Source organism: Cannabis sativa, chromosome 1 (genome assembly GCF_029168945.1).
Source record: "Cannabis sativa cultivar Pink pepper isolate KNU-18-1 chromosome 1, ASM2916894v1, whole genome shotgun sequence".
NCBI lineage: Eukaryota > Viridiplantae > Streptophyta > Magnoliopsida > Rosales > Cannabaceae > Cannabis > Cannabis sativa.
The window spans coordinates 29,225,531-29,247,930 of NC_083601.1; the positions used below are offsets into that span (position 1 = coordinate 29,225,531).

A 22,400-nucleotide genomic window follows, 5' to 3' on the forward strand; every position below is an offset into this window, starting at 1 on the left:
GTCACCCATGAATTTCTCATAAACCAAGAAATTCAGTTATATAGGCACACTTTATATAGAATAGATATACATATATATTCTTTATTTGAAAAAAAAAACATTAATGTATATTAGATGAAGGTTTCGGAGACTTTACAAATAAAATATGATATCCTTACCAAAACAATAAACTCCTAATTGGTTTCCTAATCATGCTTAGACTTTTAACCTTCTGCCATCAACTGACACATCAAGAATTCAAATTGACACTCGAAACAATTAAAAGTATGAAGTTTTTGAAGCAAAATCGACATGAAAATGAAATTAAAAAGCAGAAAAAAAAAAATAGTTCATTACTTTTTGTCAAAATCGAGAAACTAATCATTCCCTCCGAAAGTAAGGAGGGGATAGTAAACTTACAGAAAAAGAAGTAAAGCGGGAGGAGCTGTAAACTCAGATGATAGAACATTATACACAAAGCCCCATCCCCTAATGATATGGGAGAATCATATGAAAATATAACAACAGGGAAGAAGAAACAACCACCTATACTCTATACATTCGCTAATCCAAAATCTTATGTACTAAAATTACAAACGAATCGAAGACAAAAGTTCTCACCTACCTCATCTTAAGCACGCACCTACTCACCCACCCACATGTGTAAGAATACCATTTCTTTTTAACACTATAAATGTGAACCAATCACTTCTACCACAGAAAGAACTACACACAACAACAAGAGCAGTGTGAATTATTAAGCCAAACAGCGCAAGCATCCTCAGCCCCCTCTCACTTTCTCTGTGCAGAAAACGCGCAGGCTACTATAAATTGACTGAATCAAGTGAGCTGGAGTAGTTCTGTTTTCTTCACCCTCGCCTTTTTCCTAGTTATAAATTTTCACCGGCTTCTCATATGCGTGACGATTCTGCAAAATTGAGGAAAGATTCCAAATGAAAATTAGGTACAAGCTAGTAAATTAACTTTGACACTACCATATATTTTGTTTCATTCAGACTTCAGAGCACCTGTTTTGTATTGATTCTAAAACTTTAAATGAGTCTATATACTAAGACAAGTTTAAAAAGCAGCTCCCAAAGCACTAGTCAGTATCTCATACTCGCAAATCACACCTTTAAAATGACAAGACTCCAATTAATTAATTATAATCAACTCCAATCTATTCCATATTGGTTAGTTTTCCAAACACTACCCAAAAATCCATCTTCACAAGTCATTTATTGACATGAATTGGCTATGGTTAGTTCAAAGTAAGGTAAAGTTGACAATGCTCTAATCTAAGTAAGAAAAAGTTCATCTTTATTCATGAGGCAAGGTCAGCTGAGAAAAATGAGACCATAAAAAAATGTGGTCCAAAAAAGGTGGGAATATGAAAATTCGCAATAGATAATCAAGGACTCAATTTCTGTTGAACTCCATTTCAATGTGAAATTGCCTCCTGTCCTCCTTGAACTTTTATCATAGGCTAAGTCAAAAGTTGGGTTGTACACTAAACTTAGTTTGATTAGGCGGAATAATTGCCTTCTTTTCAAAGACAAAAAAAAAGGCTGAGGCTTATTTGGGGGCGTTGCTATTAAGATGGGTGTGCTAATTAGCTGAAAAGATGATCCACTATACTAAAATGAGCATCACCTAAAACCATTTCTACATCATCCATCAGCCAGTGTACAGGTATGCATGATGTATTTATGAATCTAAAAGCTGTGGCAAGGACAGGGAAGTTATATACCTGATTGGCATTGTAAGACCTTTTGGGAGCAGTGTCGGTGTGTTCCAATCCCAGATATTGCTCCCAAGCGCCATAAACATCCCTCCTCTGATAAATAAAATAAAAATAAAATTTAACATCCAGAGTGATCGATCACTTGTAAATTATTTCATATTTACTTTTGTGTGTGGGTATTAGAGAGATGAATATATATATATAGAGAGAGAGAGAGAGAGAGAGAAACTCAGCACCTGAAACCGACTGGCCACAACATCACTGTCTTGAAGGTACTCGGGACGACCAAGTGACAAAAATGCAAACTTCCACTGAAAAACGAAAACAACAGAATATAAAGAAAGTTATTATGCTTTTAAAAATCAAACTGCAACGCAATGTGCAGAAAATGATCATAGACAACCTGTGTTTCTTTGTTTCAGTAGTCAGTATGATAAATATCTACTTGGGAGATGAGATAATAGTCATACCTTTGCGAACTCCTCATCAGGGACTTGCAACTTCTTCTGTATTCTCACTTTAACCTCAGCTAAAGTCTCATCCTCTCTAATTACCAAGAAAAAAGGTTCCCCAAAATTTTGAACTTGCTGCCATTTTCAAATTTCAATACGTACAAAAAGATAGTCACATACAAGGACCATTCTTTTAAATAATCTACTACAAAAGAAAAGGTAGGTCAACCCACCTGGTTCTGAGCTGTGTCCTTCATAAAATGATAGACATGGATTATGCGGTCATGAGGACCAAAGTTCTTCTCTTCTTCGGGGATCTGCATAAGAATAAATTAATAAGAGAGAGAGAGAGAGAGAGAGAGAGAGAGAGAGAGAGAGAGAGAGAGCCCAAGAAACTCCATTTGGCAACAGCTAAGCCTACCTCTTCAGCACGTAATGTCCAGTACTGATCATTAATATTCTCAATTTTTTCATTAAGCGGAAAAATCTGCAGGCAGACAGTTGAAGAATTACATGACTTGGTAGAAATTGCAATGGGAGAAGTAATGACTCTACAAAGAACTATGAGTATCCAACCATTCCACGGTATATATAAAAGCGCCACTGTGTTCACTTTAGAGCATGGGAAAAGCCTCAAAAATAAGCAACACAGCCAAATTTAATTTAAGGACATATGAAATCCATGACTACCAATTGCCATAAATTCTTTATGGTACCTTATAAATCTTGTGATAGAAAACCTCAAGCAATCTAATCTCTGCGGCGGGATGAGACAATTCTACCTGTTTCAATTATAAAATGAAACAAAATTTATCAAATCAATTTGTAATTTCATATTACCTACAAATTTGGCAAAAACAAAACAAAAGCCTTCAATATAATATATAAAAAGATATTTATATATATATAGGAGTAACAATAAATATACACCCATACATTACACAGTGGGTCCTACCTTAAATAAATATTATTTATTGAGAATTTGACACTAATGTTTTGATGCATATATTTTTGTCAATATTTTGTGTGTATATACATAATACACATATATCACACTTGAAAAAACACTTGCCCGTCTTTTGTTCCTTTTTCAAGTGCTCTATTTGAAGTTCCTAATGAAGTACCTCTTTTAACAAGGTTTATTGTTTCTTATTAAAAATATACACACGGATATAGTAAATATTTATTACCTTTGTTTTAAGATCATTAATTACATCCCCTACAGTGCTCTGCTTTGGCAATCTAACAGTATGAATGACAACCTGAGAACATGAAGATAAGTATATAATAACAAGAAAATACAAATATTGACTTGCAACTAATTATAAATGCTTTTCAAAAAAACTAATTATAAATGCACAAGATCAAGATTCATCAGCACTCACTTCATCCTTGGTCGAATGATGGAAAGCAACCTTCAACGTTTTGAGACCTTGCAATTCCGGTAGAGGGATATCCAGTATTTCATAATAGAGAATATCGGAAGTCTAAAAAATAAAGACAGCATTTTGAGAGAAATCAGGACACAGATGAAAGAGGGAAAGCATTCAAATGAAAAATTATTACCAAAGAGATTAGCTAAGGAAAAACCCCAAAACTAATATAACACTAACCCATAAAACTGACAAAACTTAAAATAGATATATCAAGCATTCCCAATCTCTTAACATATCGAAAAATCTCTTTGTTGTTCCTAATTTAATCATTTAAAATGAGATATCTATTTATACATGTATACATATGAGAGAGAGAGAGAGAGAGAGAGAGAGAGAGAGAGAGAGAGAGAGAGAGAGAGAGAGAGAGAGAGAGAGGGAAGAAGAAAAAAACTGTAAATTTAGTTTACATTCAAAAAGAAAGGAAGACCTGATTGTAATGCAGCAGCATGTCAGACAAATGGTCTACTCCTCTGTACTTGATAGGTTGGGGTTTAGGTTGTTGGGAGTAACAGTTATGCGACGTGAGCCTGATTTTTGAGGGATCGTTCAACCCTAGGTGGTGAGCAACTTTCTCAACGACGTCATCATAGGTATAGAGCTTTGACCTAAACAAAGGAAAGAGCATTGAAGAATCAAAAATGTAAGAAAATCAAAAGGACATATTTGCAAATACTGGTAATGGGGAACTTACAGCTCGAGACAGAACTCATCCTCTTTTGGTTTCTCCAGAGAGCGAAAGCGAACCACCTAAGAAACAGATGAAAAACAACAATTCGATTATTATAAATCTATCATCGAGCGCTAAGGATGTCACAAAACCGTATTTTCCCCAACTCAAATGTAAAATTTACACTCCATCTCAGTCACAGACATAATAAACACTTTGCTTCACACTGGAAGGTTTTGTTATCCTTTATACTAGAATTCACTAAAAAAAATTGAATCTAATGCACTACTACAAGATTCTCTCTTAAATTAGTATTATTAGATATTTTGTTTACTGATGATGTTATCTTATAGTAGCATTTACCAATTCAATGCATATCTCAGTATCCTGAAACTAACCAGAGTACAACCATATCCTCAAAAACGCAAAACGAAATAAACCAGAGAAAATGGAACCTTAAATTAACATGTACAAATCAAATAAGCATGTGAATCCATGCAATTACATCATCGCAACAGTGTTATCAAAACAATGGATCACTTACCTGACGATTTCGGACGTACTCTAAGAATGAAGGAACATCAGGATAGCGACACTGTTCACTCACTGGAGCAGCCTTCTGGAAGCAAATGATGTCTCCATCTTCGAGCTGGAGAGGAAGAGAAAGTTATTGTTGTTAGAATTTAAGAACATAAAGTTAATATAAAACTGAGCCATAAATGAATAGTGTGAAATTGCGAGCACCCAAGCTCAACCACAAGTACACTGAAAGAAACCTAAATGAATGAAACCGTAAAGTATATGTGTACAAACAAAAAAAAAATATGAGTAAAAACTGATCACTAAGGTACCTGACTAGCACGAAAAGTGGCCTTCTTGTCAATGTGTTCACACATAACATTAGGCTCAAACTTTATTTCCTGAGTAGAAAGAAAAGAAATGTAATGTAAGCAGATGATAAGCTGTACCTTATCTAAACAATAGGGAAAGGGGAAAGAACAAGAATACCTTATCTAACTAAACAAGAGGGAAAGAGGAAAGAACAACAATGAAATAAAATTTTCCAGAACAACAAACTACCAAAATTTTAACCAACCTCGAAAAGTTCAATTTCTTCATCAGCACCAAAGCCAGCCATTTCGTTTAACTTGGTCAATATCTCAGCAGGCTTTCCGCTTGCCTTTACAAAAAGCCTCCCTAGGTACCTGATTCATAGACAACAAGTGATTATGCATACTAATCCAATTTTAAGGCTAGAAAGAGGGAGGGAGGGACGGAGGGAGGGAGGGAGGGGGTGAGAGAGTACCGCATTTCTTCTTTCAAAGGGTCATAAAGCTTAAAGAAGATGAGAATTTCCTCTTTAGTCTTTTCTGGAGGAGCAACAGGTCGCTGATCCTGCAAAAAATGTGAAACAGAGAAGAGTACAGTGAGTCATGCTGTTAATAAAGAGTTGAAAAGTTCATCAAACCACTCAGATGCAGTATGTCAGAATCAAGTGTACGACTGAAAGAACATTTACCAGACCAACCTCTACTTCCAGAAACAGCTTTAGCTCTGCATTATTTGCCTTATTTGAAACTTCTCTTAGCTGTCCAACCTGCAATAGTCAGATTCTTGTCATTAACAGGACGGTACACACATATCACAATTAGCAAGTAAATTACACACTCACACACATGTTGGCATCACCATCTTGTAACTAATGTGTTTTTAATTCAACTGCAGAGCACATTAACTTGTCCTTAGACCTAGCTCATTAACATTTATAAAAATATCATTCAAGGATTTCTTGTTCAGTCAATGTGTTTCAGCCTTTTAAGCATTCCAAGATTGTCAAGTTGACATTTTTAATATATTGTTGATCAAAATAAATAGGGTGGGTTAAAAATAGGGCTAAGAAGTGAGGCATAACAATGCCTTGGAAATGCACAGAATTCACACTAAAAAAAAAAAATTATGCTGGATCAAAATGCGCAGAATATGAAGGTAGGTACACGAGCTCTTACAGATTGTGCTTCCTCCATATGTGTCAGTGGTCGATTTGGCCGATATGTATGGTTTTGGCGCTTTGCCCACAGCCAGTATCGTTGAAATTGTACTGGTACGCCAAATTCTTTGGCAACCTCTTCCTGAAGGTAACCTTTTGATCAAAATCACAACAAAGCATATAACATAATATCTAGATATAGTTTCTCAATTCAAAGTTCCAAATGAAGCCAATTAGATAGCTAATCCATGTATGTTAAGAATGAAAACAAGTGGATGCATGTCTGGGCAAAAGCAGTACAAAATGTGGTGTGTTTTCTTTTTTTATCTTTATTTATATATGTTTTCTTTTCTTTTTTTTACGTATATAAGAAACTGAAAATTTTTATGTGTCACGTATACTTCATCAGTAACAACATATAGAAATACATATAGATGTATACATGAATACAGTTTATAATAATGTATATTTGTGCATGAAAACATACATATGCAAGACAAGTGCAAATAAGATGGGTATGTTACATGAAAAGTGATTTTAGTAATATACTGGGTGGTACAAAAGGAACTAGAACATTTAGAAGATACAACTGAAATTTGAAACCTGCAGAAGAAATGGGGCGAAAAATTTCTACATGAAATTTCTTATTAATCTTATTCACAAAACAGATGCAACTTGTAAGAAAATACCCCCCCTGAGGGTCATGCAAATAAGAATAAATAGATTTCTAATCAATTTGCAAACTTGTAAAAAATAAAATGTGGGGAAACAAACATTACCTTGAACAGATTAAAGGGCATCTGTTTCTGAATACGAAAACTTCGAACTTTGTCATGATCCACGAGGTCAAAGTATATATCTTTTCCTATCTGTTCAAGTAGATCCTCGTTTCGTGCAACCTAGAAGTCCCCACAAACATACACATACATCATGAGTCATCAGATAATTGCCCAATAGATATCCAAACAGAGAAGGAAATGTGAAAACAATAACAAGTTGAGGTGACAAAATGATACAACTTCTGCAAGGTTACCTTTATGATAGTATAAAGGTGTGCTTCAGCTTTTTCCTTTCTCTTTAGTTCCTTTTCTTCTTGTTCCTTCTTCAACCTTATCTGTATAAAGAATAAGACAGAGAAGTTCATTGCTATCTCAAAAACTAGGTTCCACAAAATCACAATTCAAGCCCATAGATATATATATTTTATACTTACCCTCAGGTGTTCGGCAATGTCTTTCTCATCAACATTACAAATTATTTTCTCCTTGTCACTTTCACGTATATAAACAAGCATATAAGCATTTGAATATTTTGTAAATTTAAATGGAGCATTGTTGAAGCCAGGATTTGCTTGCGGTAACTGTTGAAAGTAAAAGGTTAAATATCACCATAAAATAAAGGGAGTAAAATAACAAACAGAAACAGAAAATAAGACTGATCCGTAGAAAAATTTACCTCCTCCTCACCACCATACTGCTCCTCTAACGCCCGTTTAACATCTTCCTTGGTCACCCGTTCATCATCAAATTTAAACCTTAAAGCAAAAATGACAATATATGTTGAAAACTGATTTAAGGCATTTAATGTAAACGGTTTGTCCTCAAAGACAGTTCATTTTGAAAACCTAAGCGATGTTGGATAATTGAAACTAAAACACTATTTCCTCTTTAATAATAAGAAACAAAACTTTATCAAAGTTGGAAAAAAAAAAAGATGTGCATAAGAATATAAAATGGAGGATCAAAAAACCACAACCTAAAATTAAGACATACTACAAAAATCAGGACCAAATACGACAACTGAAGATTATTTCAAGATAACTTGCAAGACGAATGACTCTAATTAGATTTGCTTTATTCTTTATGTAAATAGTTCTTAATGAAAAAAATTTACTGCAAATTGTATCTGAAAAATTGACAATGTCTCATTAAAAAAATACAAACAAATAACTAGACAAAAAAGTCCCAAGTCTTAACAATCAAAAGTCAATACACCACAACAAGAAAAGTGCACCATACATACCACTGATCAGATAGAGTTGGCCTTATATAAGCATAGTAGTGTCCACCATGCACCCCACCACTGTGCACCAAGACACTGCAGATAAACAATGATATGATATAAGTAAGCATGCTTTTTCCTTTTTTGTTCAAAAAATAGAAAGGCCAATACAAGCATCTTGCTTTTAAAATTAACAGGAAATGGTAATTTTACAATGAGTAAAAACAAGAGGCTCAAAATGCATTGATAAAATTGAAATTTAGTAATTAAAATTGAATTTAAAACCCAAATACCTAAGGGCGGCAGTTTGATCATATTGATCAAATTTGGGTTCAGGATACCAAATATGTATGATTTCAGATTACAGAGAAGTGTATATAAGAAAAAAAAGGTAGGGTACATTTGTATTTTGATAAAACACAGGGTACCAAATGAGTATTTACCCAAATAAGAAATGCTTAACATAAATAATGCAGAAGTTGGAGTTTCACGACATCAAAATATTATCTAGAGAAACATATGACAGATAGAAACTGTAAGTAGCTAAAGGTGCTTCCCAATTTGGTTACACCAATTAAAAATAGTTCAAAAAAAGGCGTTACACCTCCATTTTATATAAAATATGAGAAATGAAATGACCAATGCAACTATCAATTTTTTAAGCATTTGCTGTATTTCACTACAACTTTATATACGATCCAACACAGATAAAAATTCGTGAACATAATATGAGAGAAAAAGAAATGAAAATGTCAATACCCGTGAAGAGTGTAAAGATTGCGGATGCTTCTGTCAGCATCAGGTGATAGATATTTCCCATCCTCCCTATCAAGATCAAGTTGCAAAGGGAACTCATAGCGGTCATTTATCTGTTGGAAGTCAGTGCACAATTTATTTCAGGAAAAAATCATCCAACTAATACAATGACTTGGTAAATAAGGCACATATCAGGCTGCATAATATCCGCAAGAACTGAACAGCAAAGCCAATTGAAGGAATTGCTTGAGACTCAGCCAACTCTAAAATCTAAACCGGTAAAAGTAACAGCAGATTTTTAGTTGCCCCAACCCCAAGTAAGGTAGCAAAGTATTTGTCGTATTGGCCCATCTGGAGTTATCTTTCGTTGTGGTTTGGAAGCTTAGGAGTTGGGTCACTTTAGGAGTCTCTACTAATTTTATAACAGTTTGTTATTGAAATTACTAACTACTAAAGAAAAAAAAACATGTATGAACAACTAATAATAATAATAATAATAATAATAGTAAAAATAATAATAATAGAAAGACAGAAAAACAAAATGAAAAATAAAACAAAAAAAAATGTAACACAATATAGGTTAAGAATTTATATCTATCAGTTGCTAACCTTCACCATGGTATCTCGTATAAAATCATACTCAAACCGCTTTAGCTGAAGTTGAAGGACTGGAGGAAAATCAATGAATAGAACACCTTTCTTAGCATCCTAAAAAAAAGACAGGAAAGAATGAACATCTTTAAACAACGAAGAGCATTTCTAAATACAAACAGCAAATATACATACATAAATACATATATATATATATATAATAAACATCCTTAAACAGTTAAGAACATATTTCTATATAAAAAGAGGGTCTCAACCCAAGTCAACAAATTTCAATGCTAATACTAAATCAAATTAGTTCTCTGCTAGTTTGACCAAATCTACCTGTAAACCATATTGTTCAGCGTGATACTTGTTGTCACCTTCAAGACGCTCAACTTCCACGTATTTGTCAAAAGAAGCATAAACATCCCTACAGCCCTTAACATCAAGCTGAAGATCTACATTTAAATAAATAAGAAACCATAAGGTCCATAAACAAATGGTAACAATAAATTAATAGAGCAACCCCAATTCATTTACCATAAAATGATTCTTTTCTTGTTGATTTGTAGTCCACGTTGATGCATTCTATATAGTTCATATGATGCCCTTCAAATAACTGTTGTATGGTACCCTCCACAACAGTTCCCTGAGCAATAAAGCAAGACAAAACATATATTAGAACAATGTCAGAATTTTTTCAGCCTAGTTAACTATTGTTAAAACCTTTTCTATACCTTCATCTTGTCCTCAAGCTTTTCGCAGAGAACCCTATTTAGTTCTTGGACATCATGTTGCATAAATGAATCATATGTATCCCATCCAAAAGACTTGGTAAGCTCTTTTGTTGCTACACTAGTGTCACTATACTGAAGCTTGTAAAATAAACTCTGCAAAGCCAGAGGAATACTTCCTGATGGATTATCATTCTCAGTTGTTGGCATGTGATACACAGCCTGAAATAATAATACAAAGTATGCTTTATTAAAAAGAGCATGAATCAGACAATTTGAAAATAAAAATTAATAAGTATATATGCTTAACCTTTCTAAAGTAAGGGATATGGTACAGAGTTTGGAGGAGAGAATTCATATAACATGTAGCTCCTTGGTTCTTAAGCCCAACATAACCAGTTTCTTTTTTCGAGTCATGTGACCAATAATCAACAACTCTACGTACAGCAACATCAGCTTCAACTATGCAGGTGTCATTCACAAGATAACCTCGACCAGGATCATATAATTCACCCAGAGGCATGAATGAAGTGAAACCCCAATCACTCTCGCGTGCATTGAACTGATGTTGTGTTTCTGCAAAATACAGTACAGTTATGATTGATTAAAATTTTCAACTAAAAATATCAAAGTCGCATTGCTATCTTAGAATGGAGATTGCAATACCATTGTAGAATTATGAATAGCTTAACTTCACTTCGTGAAAGAATTATATATAAAAGAGTTTAATTGACTTATTTCTTTTATATTTTCACTTCAAAATTCAAATACTGCAATTGACTTATTCATTTTAAATAAAAGAGGAGAATTGTTTTTTTATATATATCAATATGTGGAAAATCCAGAAAGATGACATAAGATATCATAGTATACAAAGAAGAGTTCAAACTTATAACTAAATTTGAAAACAAACAATTCTTACAAATTTTATTATCCTAAATCCAATACCAACACAATACACAACAGGACCTTGTCCCAAACTAAATTCAAATAACCCCTCATGTCTTCAAAGATTCTCCTATTAATTTTCAACCAAATAGACCAGCAGATAGTCATAATACTTTCATTCATTCATCAAGTTCTTCCTTCTCCCTTCTACCACTCCGTGCCTCTACTAATTGGTTCTACAGACATACACTAACATCAAAGCTCTTTTTTTCACCATATACATACAAGTAAGTCACAAAAGCAGATAAAAGCGATGCATGCATCATAAATTTTCAAAAATATTTACAAAGTCGTGAGCGAGGAAGATGCATTAATACTTTTAAAATCTTATACTCATAAAGTAATGATTACCAAACGAAGCTAATTACTAACTAGCAACATCAATAGCAGAGACAATACCTTTTCTTACTGAATATTTACTCTGAAGTTGATTGACAACACTTAAGCTGAACTGGGCATATCTACTCCACCCATAAGGTAGAGCTGTCGAATCAGCAACATCTAAATACATTGACAAGTGATCTACATTGTTTCCTTTGGGGAATATTAGTATCCTCCTGCACATTTCAATATTGTATACAATGCAAATTGTAATTTTTTAATGATTTAATATGTGGCTTTACTATTACTCATATACGAACAGTAACAAATAAGCTTGAGATTAATTAAATTACCATTTGTGGCCGCCAACAAAAAATACGTCAGAATATAGTTTCTTGGTATTAAGCCTCGTAAAGTTATCAATTGTCCACGTAAACCTCGCTGATGGTGGATCATCCACTGGCTGAGCCTCCACTGCGTTTGTATTTTCCGGTTGAGCTACTAAAAAATAGTTATTCATAAATCAACAGTCCGTACTTACAATAAAATTTTTAGTAAATAAAAGAATTAAATTGTATTCGGAAACGGAAGAACCAAAATGGCACTCATTAACAAAACAAATCCAACATATTTAAGAAACATTATTCGAATTCCATATATTTCTTATCAACCTAACGAAAATCAAATGAACTTACAAAAACATTAACTAACGCCGTTCCTCAAAACAAAAATGACTAAAAAGCCTACTCCAACTTATGGGCCATTTGTAAATCAACGCTCTTGGTGGAGCTAAATGCAAACCTTCTACTCTACAAGCGTAAATACCTCAAATTACAGCACAACTTTTGCACTTTTTTCCAAGAACCTAACGGAATATTGATTCAAAATGTAGAAAAGCACACAATTCAATACACAATAATGAGCGATTAAAATTAGCTCAAATTTTCTTCTCCAAGAAAAAAAAATTAAGTGAGCTGTGACCAAAGAAAACTATAGAAGTGAGAAGAAAGAGAGAGAAGCAATAGTGACCTTCCATTGGCTGAGGACCGTGGGCGAAGTCGGTGTGTGGGACCAGCATCTCGTCGTCCTCCTGTTGCTGCTGCTGCTACAAACAAACAATCAAAGACAAAACCCAAAGCTTATATGAGAAGTCGGATCTGCCAACGAAACCCTAAAACACTACCGATGCAACAAACCAAGTCGGTTTACGGATCGCACAATTGAATTGAAATGGAAATAAAAGAAAAGAAAGAAGAGTATGAGGTTGAGTGGGAAATTGGAAATTACATCGAGCGGTGGAGGAGTCATCAGAGTCATGGGTGGAGATTGGGTGCCGTTCGATCGTCGAATCTAGGAGAGAGAAATAGAAAGAGGGAAGGAGGGAGAGGGAGAGAGAGAGTCTGCAACTGAGGACGTAGAAGGAAAGAAGGGGGTTGCTGGGTTTAGTTCGAGAAAGGGCAGAATAGTAATTTTGAGAATGGATGGAGGAGAAGACGAGAAAAGGAGAGATTGCAAAGACCCCTGACCAAGACGACTCTTTCTCTCTTATTCTCTCTCACCGTTTTCCCATTGCTTCTGAATGTACCAGAACACAGGCCCAACCCAACTCTCTTCAGTTGGGCTTCCACACATACTTTAGGGGGACATAAAACCTTGGGACTATTTTACAGATATACAAAAAAAGGTTTACAAAAATACGGTTATACCGAATTTTAAATATTTTTATATTTTTTATGATTTTATTTACAAAAAAATATAGTCTTTTAATGTACTTTTATGTTGTACACCTGTTAATTTTTATTTTATTTGTATGTTATTTTTTGTTGTTGTTTAAATATTATTTTTTTATTACTTCTATGTAATTTTTTTATTATTTTCGTATTATTTTTATAGAAACCCGTAAAATTGTAAAAAAAAATCTTTAAATATAAAAATGTAAAATTTTACAAAAAATAGTATTATATATAAGTATCCCTAAGACCTTTTAAGATTTTTTTAGGCTTTTCCTTTTTCATTGTTCATTTTTAGGATAGTTTAGATCAATTTGTGCTCCAAGATAAAAAATTTAGTTCCATGTTGTTTTTTAACAAGACGGCGAAGGGCATGAGTATTGAATTACACCCGGTTGGTAATATGATTAAAATCAATGTCAATGTAATGTTAGGCCTTAGGGTAATTAATAAAGAGGGTAATTAGGTAATTGTAATTAGAGTGTTGAGATTGTATAAATAGGAGAGTAATAGAAGGGTTTGAGGGGGGAATGATTTAGTTAAGTGAGCTTATAGCTCTTGGGAGAGAGCTGGGTCTCTCGAATACCCAGCAAACTTGTTCTCTTTGTCACTCTAATATCAATATACTAGCTATTTCCTATTGTTGCTACTGTTTTGCTCTATTTTCTTTTATTTTGCTTCTGTTTGTACCAAAATGATAGGAAATTCCTACTAAATGGTATCAGAGCACGTTGATCCGACGACTATGGAGAATTCGAAACTCATTTTTCACGGCGATGATCCGTTTTCTTGGGTCACTAGCATTGAAGAGTATTTTCGACATCATCGAATTCGTGAGAGCATGAAGGTCTCTGTTGCCACAACTTGTCTGAGAGGAGTTGCTTGGCGATGGTTTCAAGCTGTAGAAGAACAAGATCCAATCAGAAACTGGTTGGAGTTTCGTATAGCCATGTTCAATTGTTGCAGTCGAATCAAAGATGATCCATATGATAAGTTGATGGCACTACGGTATGAAGGTTCTGTGACAGAGTTTCGTAATCGATTTGAGACAACAGCAAACCAACTCCCTGATATTCCGGTAACTTTTCTTCGGGATATATTCTTTAGTAATCTGCCTGTTGAGATTGCAATAGGGGTGCACGAATATAGGCCTAAAACATTGACAGAGGTCATTGCTAAAGCGCTCATAGTGGAAGAACAAATGAAGATGGCAAGAAATTTCAATAATGGTGGAGTCAACCAGCCTGGATTTTCGGCTGAGGTTGTGAAGACCGTAGACGAATCAACTACGCCCTTCAAGTCAGAAGGGGATGTCCCTTCGGACGTCACCGACGATGAAAATGACATAAGGTCAGAGAAGAAAACGCAGCGGGGAACGACACCGAGGAAAGAAGAGATGGAGACGACACCGGTGCTGGAGATGATGCCGGAGTGCTGGAGACGACACTGGTTGTGCTATTGGGAGATGATACCGGTGTTGTACAAGGAGAAGCCGAGCTAGAATATTCCTCCAAAAATTCGTCAAGCTTGGCAAGGGAAGGCGACGCAGCTTGAACGCCATCTTTTGCCTATGGCAATGGAGGCTCACAAGCTCTTTGATCGTGGAAAACACGACCAACTAGTCATCGACGCCGTTAAAAATGAAGTAATGTCGGTTTCAAATCTGAGAAGCGCCTTGCGAATGCTTCCAGCTAAACACCACGAGATGGCTCTTCGAGATACGCCGTCGAAGACGAACCGCAGCTCTTCGGAGCTAAAGGAGATGATAGGCGCTCAACTAAAGGATCCTAACATCGGTATCTTCTTTTCCTTACTCGGTTTATGTTGGTCGGAGATTCTTAGTTGGAGGGGTGAGACACGTCGCGGCTTAAAGGTGGAGCCGCCAGTGAAGAAGGGCAATCGGAGAGGCCTAATCCCATCAGATCTGGTTTTCTTGGTTTTCTTGGTGGAGTCGCCTGAGAAGATGAAGAGCGGGGTAAGTTTCCTTTCACGTGTTATGGAAAAAGGCTCTTTTGTTAGAATATTTACTTTTGACCCAACCCAAATTATGGCCCAATCAAATACAAACATGGGCCCACTTATCATTGGAGGTCATGAGCCCAAGTTATTGGATCCACAGTTAAGGATGGGTTTAATAATTTTAGTTCATGGGCTGATTTCTTGGAATCTTGATAGTGAGGCCTACTTTCCTAAATTTTCTATCCCAATAGGACCTGGACCTTTCCCCAAAGGGCATGTTCAATTTAAACAAAACCCATTTTTTCCAAAGCCTACGAGAATATCAGATTATACATATAAGGACACTATGAAAATATTTTTTCCTTATGTATACTCTGTCTATTGGCGGTCAACTTCTCAATTGCCAAGGCAAAGTGTTGCCAATTACCATGCCATGGACGGTAGGGAATCACTCTACTTCATGTTGGAGAGGGTGTTTTCATTGATGCTATTGGAAAAGCTCTCTTATGTCATATTAAATGAGGTAAGCTCTCAACCTTTGATTGGGTTCACTGAATTTTATTTCTGTCACACAAAGAAATTCTGTTGTGAATTCTTAACTAAAGGAGATGCTATGGAATACTTGTGTGGGAATGTGCCAACCAATTACTTGGTGTTCTCGGGAATACTTGAAAGGGTTAAGGAATTGCAACATGATTCAATTAAACTTTTAGCGCAAGATCAAAACTCTATCCTCCCAACAATGATTGCTGAATTTTCTCTCTCTTTTGCATCTTATTCCTGGGAGGGGTGGGAGCGAAAACACCAACTAGATGAATTATACATTGAAGTTGCTTTATGGAAGTACAACTATCAATTTTTGGTGTGTAATGTTTCTCTTTCATTCTTGGGGCCTCATTGTTGCTGGGTTTTTGACCGGGGCAAGAAAATGAATCCTGAACATAATCAATTTTTGGCAAACTCAGTTTTTTGTCCTTCTCTTCTCGACCGGCTTTCAGGAGCACCCTTTGCAGCCACAACAGCGACTGTCCTACCATTTTTTCTGCACGCGAAGGGCGACACTATCAATTTACTCAGCTGGTTTTTCGATCGAGGTCGACTCACTAAGGAGAGATGTCTCTCCCCTAGCTTGAACATCATACATTTGCTGGCTTGGTTCTTCGACAGAGGACGAGCCAAAAATTGTTGTGGAGGCTTGTGTTCTTCACCTTGAGGACAAGGTGAATTTCGGGCGGCCGGTATTGTTAGGCCTTAGGGTAATTAATAAAGAGGGTAATTAGGTAATTGTAATTGGAGTGTTGAGATTGTATAAATAGGAGAGTAATAGAAGGGTTTGAGGGGGGAATGATTTAGTTAAGTGAGCTTATAGCTCTTGGGAGAGAGCTGGGTCTCTCGAATACCCAGCAAACTTGTTCTCTTTGTCACTCTAATATCAATATACTAGCTATTTCCTATTGTTGCTACTGTTTTGCTCTATTTTCTTTTATTTTGCTTCATGAGTATTGAATTACACCCGGTTGGTAATATGATTAAAATCAATGTCAATGTAACTATCTTTAGCCATCACAATAAGTATGGGTATGGTTGGGTGGTGCGGAACTCTTCTAGTCAGATTATTATGACTTGGACAGTAAGCTAAATGGGAATGGTTGATCCTGTTCTTACTAAAGCTATCGGAGTTAAAGAAGTGTTGAGCTAGTTGAAATAAACAGGACAATATGATGTGGTGGTGGAATCGAACAATTTGGTCACGATCCAAGCTATCCAAAGGTCATTAAATGATTTTTGTTATTCTGCATTTCAGAGTGCAGACTAATTATTTCAAATTTAAATATTGTATTTTTTATTTTTGTCAAGTGATTTGCTAATCGTGTTGCTTTCACTATTTGGCTAGAGCTTCATGATTAAATGTTAGTTGTACTTATTCGAATTTTACAATTCTCAATAGTTTACGTGATGTTCTATGAAATTGCTAAAATAATATTTGTACATTACAATAGTTTTTTTAAAAAAAATGTATATTTCAATAGTTATAAGCAAAAACACAAATGACAGTTGAGCAACGTGGGGATTGAACACAAATCATAGAGAAAATAATTCTTACCAATGCAATGAGTCAGCTCAAAAATTAATATAAATATTGAATTTATCGAAAAATATTCTTTCATTAAATGTTTAATACCTCATTGTATTGGATTTTTTTTTAATTAAAAAAGAAAAGAAAATAAGTATTTCCTTTTCATTTCAGATCCGGTATCAATTACTTCCTTCTATTTAATTTTTAGTTTCTCACTAAAAAGGGACCAAATTTGCCACCAAAAGAAATGTATATAACATAACTTATTGCTCAATATATATATAATAATAACTTATTTGTTAAAAAAAAAAAAAAACAGAACTTACAATCCATTTTTAACATCCAATTTGAATATCATAAATAATGTTTATTGTTTTACTCTTCAAACAACACCCAAGAGTGTAAGTTACATACAAGTACAAGGAACACAATCTAAACCTTTCAATCAACTTCTAAAGTATCAAAACATCACATTTGTTTCAATTGTTGAAAGATACTATACCTATTGCGAATCAGACTAGACTCATCAAAAAATATTTATTGACTTTCGAGTTTAGGGTAAGAAAAAGAAGTAAAAATAAATTAGTTCTACCAGCCTGAGAAATGTATTACTACCAATTCCTAGGTTTTCCTGGCATCTTCCTGTCTTAAGACAACTTTCTGCATTAAAGAGACAAAAATAAACTCAATACCATTTGCATAGCAACACCATGTTTTGAAGAAAGAGTCACCAACGAAGCCTCACCATACCTTATGGTTGCAATATCCAGTAAAATCCTCGTGCTGCGCTGCATAGGCGGACATTCTTTTACAGGATGAGGATCTATACAAACATCAAATAAAGCTTAGTAGTATACATTTATAGAAACAGAACTAGGAAAAAACAAGTTCGTTTGTAGGGTCGGAACTGAAAGTAAAGTTGAATATAACAAATACCCTAAAAGGCTAAAACTAATTCTATCATCCCCAACTAAACTACATAGTGAGACCTGACAATCGAAAGGTAGAGTTAATGGTGATTCCTTGTAAGGTAGGTAATGACTAATGAGTATGCAGATTATCCAAGTGAAGTTGATCTACAGGTATGAGTTAGCATTAGGAGATACGTTCTCTTTTAGGTAACGTCATCACTGTTTCTTAAGTGCCGCTAATAGGAAATTAGAGAAAATGGTGTTTGAAAAGAGTAAAAGCAAAAGACACACACAGCTATTTATGTTGAATCAAAATGCTGAAGAAAGAATAAACAACAAGACAGTGATATATATAAAAAAATTCTACATTCTAACCCAAGCAATATCACAATCTAAAAAAAATAAGATATCTTAGAAGAAGCTTTAGGCTTTAAAAACTAAACAGCAACACTTGCAATATTTCGACTCGGTGCACTGAAAGAGCATGAATACCTATTCTTGGCAGTTATGCATCAGAAATTCCTTTATATCCTTCTTTCTCAAGAATTTTGGCTATGTTGATGTCTCCTGTCTTCACAATTTTTCCATCCTCCTATTGTCCAAAGAAGCAAATAATGACATTGCAATGGAGTGATAAATTTCAATAACTTGTTTATAACTGCTTTGTAATAATAACAACACCATAGTGAAAGGAGAACAACTACATTAGCAGAACATCATATTCCAATGACAATAGCTTTTTTCTATAATTTTAATTTGATCACTAACAACTACTTATCTTTAATAATTTTCAGTTTACATCCAAAAGTTAAAAAATCGTAAGTTAACATGCCAAGATACCATCAAAGTCTAGCTGTTTCAATATACTAGAAATACCATATATGGATTTCTTAAGTTTGTTTTCTCCCAAACAAGTATCTTCCGAGAAATTGTGACTATAATAATCAAACCAAGTAACCTTCACTCAAATAGAAATTAAAAAAAAAAATGGAAGCAAAATGGACAAACAACTTTGAATCGGGAATAACATATTCTTGAGACAGAAACTGAAAAAAAAAATTAAAAAAAATCTTTGACTTTGAATGAAAAAGAGACAAACTGCGATACAAGAAGTCGTCACCAGTTCATATGCAACACACCAAAAGTTCACTTCCAGCCTATGCTATGCAGCTCTTGACATGTCAAAAGAGATTCCTTGTTTTTAAAATTAAACTTTTACATTTTTTATTTCATAAGACAATCAAATCCTACCTTAAAGTATTGAATAATTTAAACTGACTTACCATAACATGAATATATGAAGGCTTTATGAATTCCAACAGTCGCAGATAATGAGTAATCATCAACACAGAATTTTTTGGAGTCAGTAAACTGTTTACTGCTTTTGCCACATCGCGAAGTGCGTCAACATCCAATCCAGAATCTATTTCATCTAATATAGACATGTCAGCCCCCAAAACCTGAAAACATGCATAAGTGTCCATAAACAGCCCCATAAATGATATGATCAATGTCATGAATATATATCATAGAAAACAGCTATATTTGAAAGTCAGGAAACAGGTCCATCAAAAGAAAAGAAAAAGTTGAATTCATTACCCAAACACTAAAAGAATTTCAAAAACGTATAGGAAGGTACTCATTAAAACTAACTAAGTACGTGTACACTTCATATTACTTCTAAAGACAGTTGCCCCTCCTTCCCAACAATATAGATAAACATCAAAAGCTTGACTTGACAATATCAGTCTTTTTTTTTTGGCATATACAATAGCTTTAGATAACTTGGCTTCACTGTTCTGAGATGATACATAATCACAGTATAATGGAGAGGCTACTAGAATAGGTTAAAGTAAGTAGTAAGAACTGTACTGCATCACCAAGAGTTTGATGCTTAAGACATTGTTTACTGGACAGTGTCAGTCTTTTAAATATTTTTAATTTTTCTCATCAAGTAAAGTACACTATCAAAACTTCAAACTGATATGGCAGTGAAGCATAGCAGCAACAAGGACCTTCTCTAGAAAGCAAGAGCATAAATATATAGAACATAGTATATGAAAATTTCTGTCAGATGACATACATGAAAAATCATTAACAATGATTACCATACCGCAAGTTGTAAAATCTCATTCCGCTTCTTTTCACCACCACTAAATCCTTCATTAACATTTCTATTGAGAAAGTCCGTCTTCATGTTGACAAGGTCAAGTTTAGGAAATATGTAAGCATAGAACTGCAAGGACAGAACAGCAACTTATCACAGAAAGCAATAATATGTTTTAAGTATCAATGAAAGTTAGCCAATCAAACAATCTTGTTTCTTTCAAAGAAAATTCACTTTACACAAAGTAGGAAAGAAGAATATCCAAGTAATGATCCTCGGGTCAAAAAACAAAAGATCATGAGAATTACCTAAGTTATAGCACCTAAGGTAGACATTATAGATTACAATGAGTTCTGGTCATCTTCTTCTACCAAAGTACAAGAACACAGTTTCATCTATTTATTCCCACCCAGTGTTATTTCTCACCAAAAATGATGATCAAGACGCCTACAACTAATTGACACTTCCAATTCCATTTCATGATATCAAGAAGTACTACTTAGCCCAACTCCTTCATTTTTACCTCATATACATAAGATTAGATTTAGTATGCACTCACATTAAGAAGTAAATAACTGAAATCAAGTCAAAAAAAGATTATTCAGCAAGGACGATGTCTTCTTCTAGATTGTCAAAATACTGGATGAAAAACAAAAGATAATGAAGTTGCCAATAGTTATATACCTCGATTGGTCCAAGCTCCGGCAGACCAAGTTTTCTCCTTCGAGCATTGTAAGCCATGTTCAGAAAGTCAATATTGCTCACACCCGGAATCTCAACTGGGGATTGGAAACTCATAAAAAGGCCAGCAACGGAGCGGTCCTCTGGCTCCATTTCCAACAAGTTTTCCCCTTTAAAAACCATACTACCCCCTGTAACTTCATAGTCTGGATGACCTACAAGAACCTACCAACCAAAGTATTCAGGCAGACATAATTACATTTTCAATTTCCATCGGAACCCAAAAAATAATCAAAAAATTCTACAGAATTTAGCAATAGTAAAACCAGATACAATTAATTTCTCACAAAATCACTTACCTTAGCAAACGTGCTCTTCCCAGAACCGTTTTTCCCCATCACAGCATGAATCTAAACCCATCCAAAAACCAAGTAAAACGGAAGTTGGTAACGCAATTATGGTCTTCAAGGGTAAAAGTTTTGAAATTGGAATATTGTATAAGAGAAAATTGACTGACCTCTCCTTCATAGACGGTGAGGTTAACACCCTTGAGAATCTCCTGCTTCGATTCGGCAATAACGGCAGTCAAATCTTTGACTTCGAGGAGGAGTTTTTTGTCGCCATAGGAACCGGAGGTGGTCTGAGATTCTGCGGTGGATAGGGAGGCGGAGACGGAAAGGGAAGAACGGTGGCGGTTGGAGCGGAAAGTGAGGAGTGAAGCAGAAGCTGGAAAAGAAAGATGGGATAGGGGAAGACGAGAGGAAGAGAAGGAGTGAGGATGAGGAAGAAGTGTAGCAGCCATTGGAGAGATTATGGTTGAAGTGGAAGAAGAAAGGTTAAGGTGCAACGGCATGGAATATCCCATTTCGTTTGGCCGGCGCTTGTTTGGTGTTAGCCTCTTCTGTTATTTGGTTAGCTAACTACTCCGTCTACATTTTTTCCAAATAAATTGTAAATAATTTATTAGAACAATTAAGTTGGCATAGTAACAATTTTGTTTTATTTTTATTTTTGAAAAATAAAACTACCTTCTATAATTATTTTTATTTTTTAATTTTAAAAACAAAAAATAAAAACAAAGAAAAGAAAGTTTCTCGTTTGGGTATTATTAATAAAATAGTGAGATTATTCCTATTGTAATTAAATGACCTAAAGTATAGATTGTAAGTCATGGTATCTTGTCTTTTGACATGCAAAGTTCGTATTGGTTTTGAGTAGGGTTGTTCATATAAACCGAAAAATCGTGGTTTAAATTCGGACCACTACAATTCGAACCACTGTAAACCGTAATCGGGAAACCATTTTTGATCGTTTGGTTC

General features: G+C 34.7%; 3 protein-coding genes across 14 annotated transcripts; 1 reads left to right on the forward strand and 2 right to left on the reverse strand.

Moving 5' to 3' along the window:
* Positions 1 to 272: 272 nt before the first annotated feature.
* On the reverse strand, positions 273 to 13,220 carry LOC115705723 (ubiquitin C-terminal hydrolase 12-like). 7 transcript variants are annotated; one of them, XM_061113006.1, is made up of 32 exons: positions 12,904 to 13,220; positions 12,646 to 12,718; positions 11,970 to 12,114; positions 11,695 to 11,852; positions 10,658 to 10,923; positions 10,351 to 10,569; positions 10,154 to 10,262; positions 9,956 to 10,071; positions 9,632 to 9,730; positions 9,026 to 9,135; positions 8,288 to 8,362; positions 7,721 to 7,799; positions 7,479 to 7,625; positions 7,299 to 7,379; positions 7,045 to 7,164; positions 6,285 to 6,407; positions 5,807 to 5,875; positions 5,585 to 5,673; positions 5,375 to 5,483; positions 5,130 to 5,198; positions 4,823 to 4,927; positions 4,303 to 4,358; positions 4,039 to 4,216; positions 3,561 to 3,662; positions 3,366 to 3,437; positions 2,892 to 2,957; positions 2,597 to 2,662; positions 2,409 to 2,492; positions 2,194 to 2,310; positions 1,960 to 2,034; positions 1,730 to 1,816; positions 273 to 907 (listed from the first exon to the last, which is right to left on the reverse strand). In XM_061113006.1, the coding sequence occupies exons 1-32, from the start codon at positions 12,931 to 12,933 to the stop codon at positions 866 to 868; spliced, it is 3,336 nt and encodes a 1,111-aa protein (XP_060968989.1). In that variant the 5' UTR covers positions 12,934 to 13,220; the 3' UTR covers positions 273 to 865. The 7 variants fall into 7 exon arrangements, with proteins under 7 accessions (XP_060968989.1, XP_060968981.1, XP_060968985.1 ...); XM_061112998.1 differs by having other exon boundaries at positions 5,798 to 5,875; XM_061113002.1 differs by having other exon boundaries at positions 11,970 to 12,117.
* A 2,026-nt stretch (positions 13,221 to 15,246) lies between these two features.
* On the forward strand, positions 15,247 to 16,764 carry LOC115706399 (uncharacterized). Its single transcript, XM_030634039.2, has 2 exons — positions 15,247 to 15,828; positions 16,093 to 16,764. Exons 1-2 carry the CDS (start codon positions 15,310 to 15,312, stop codon positions 16,516 to 16,518), a joined length of 945 nt encoding a protein of 314 aa, XP_030489899.2. The 5' UTR covers positions 15,247 to 15,309; the 3' UTR covers positions 16,519 to 16,764.
* Positions 16,765 to 17,714: 950 nt separating this feature from the next.
* On the reverse strand, positions 17,715 to 22,055 carry LOC115707240 (ABC transporter I family member 6, chloroplastic). 6 transcript variants are annotated; one of them, XR_004009720.2, is made up of 8 exons: positions 21,599 to 22,055; positions 21,441 to 21,491; positions 21,085 to 21,306; positions 20,407 to 20,529; positions 19,577 to 19,753; positions 18,786 to 18,885; positions 18,133 to 18,170; positions 17,715 to 18,042 (listed from the first exon to the last, which is right to left on the reverse strand). XR_004009720.2 is itself a non-coding variant. In XM_030635133.2 (7 exons), exons 1-6 carry the CDS (start codon positions 21,944 to 21,946, stop codon positions 18,799 to 18,801), a joined length of 1,008 nt encoding a protein of 335 aa, XP_030490993.2. In that variant the 5' UTR covers positions 21,947 to 22,050; the 3' UTR covers positions 17,715 to 18,170; positions 18,786 to 18,798. The 6 variants fall into 6 exon arrangements, 2 of the variants coding, with proteins under 2 accessions (XP_030490993.2, XP_030490992.2); XR_004009721.2 differs by having other exon boundaries at positions 18,128 to 18,170; positions 21,599 to 22,050; XR_004009718.2 differs by having other exon boundaries at positions 18,133 to 18,205; positions 21,599 to 22,050.
* Between the last annotated feature and the right edge of the window lie 345 nt (positions 22,056 to 22,400).

What these genes read in the sequence shown, in the direction of transcription:
- LOC115706399 (XM_030634039.2), top strand. Translation starts at nt 15,310, where the DNA reads ATGAAGAGCGGGGTAAGTTTCCTTTCACGTGTTATGGAAAAAGGCTCT. An exon ending in CTTATGTCATATTAAATGAG is followed by an intron (nt 15,829 to 16,092) that starts GTAAGCTCTCAA and finishes TATTCCTGGGAG; the next exon opens with GGGTGGGAGCGAAAACACCA.
- LOC115707240 (XM_030635133.2), bottom strand. Translation starts at nt 21,946, where the DNA reads ATGGGATATTCCATGCCGTTGCACCTTAACCTTTCTTCTTCCACTTCA. An exon ending in TCACCGTCTATGAAGGAGAG is followed by an intron (nt 21,492 to 21,598) that starts GTCAGTCAATTT and finishes GGATGGGTTTAG; the next exon opens with ATTCATGCTGTGATGGGGAA. An exon ending in GGAAGAGCACGTTTGCTAAG is followed by an intron (nt 21,307 to 21,440) that starts GTAAGTGATTTT and finishes TTTGGTTGGTAG; the next exon opens with GTTCTTGTAGGTCATCCAGA.
- LOC115705723 (XM_061112995.1), bottom strand. Translation starts at nt 12,933, where the DNA reads ATGACTCTGATGACTCCTCCACCGCTCGAT. An exon ending in TGCCCTTTAATCTGTTCAAG is followed by an intron (nt 6,408 to 7,044) that starts GTAATGTTTGTT and finishes GGTTACCTTCAG; the next exon opens with GAAGAGGTTGCCAAAGAATT. An exon ending in CCACTTTTCGTGCTAGTCAG is followed by an intron (nt 4,928 to 5,129) that starts GTACCTTAGTGA and finishes CTTCCTCTCCAG; the next exon opens with CTCGAAGATGGAGACATCAT.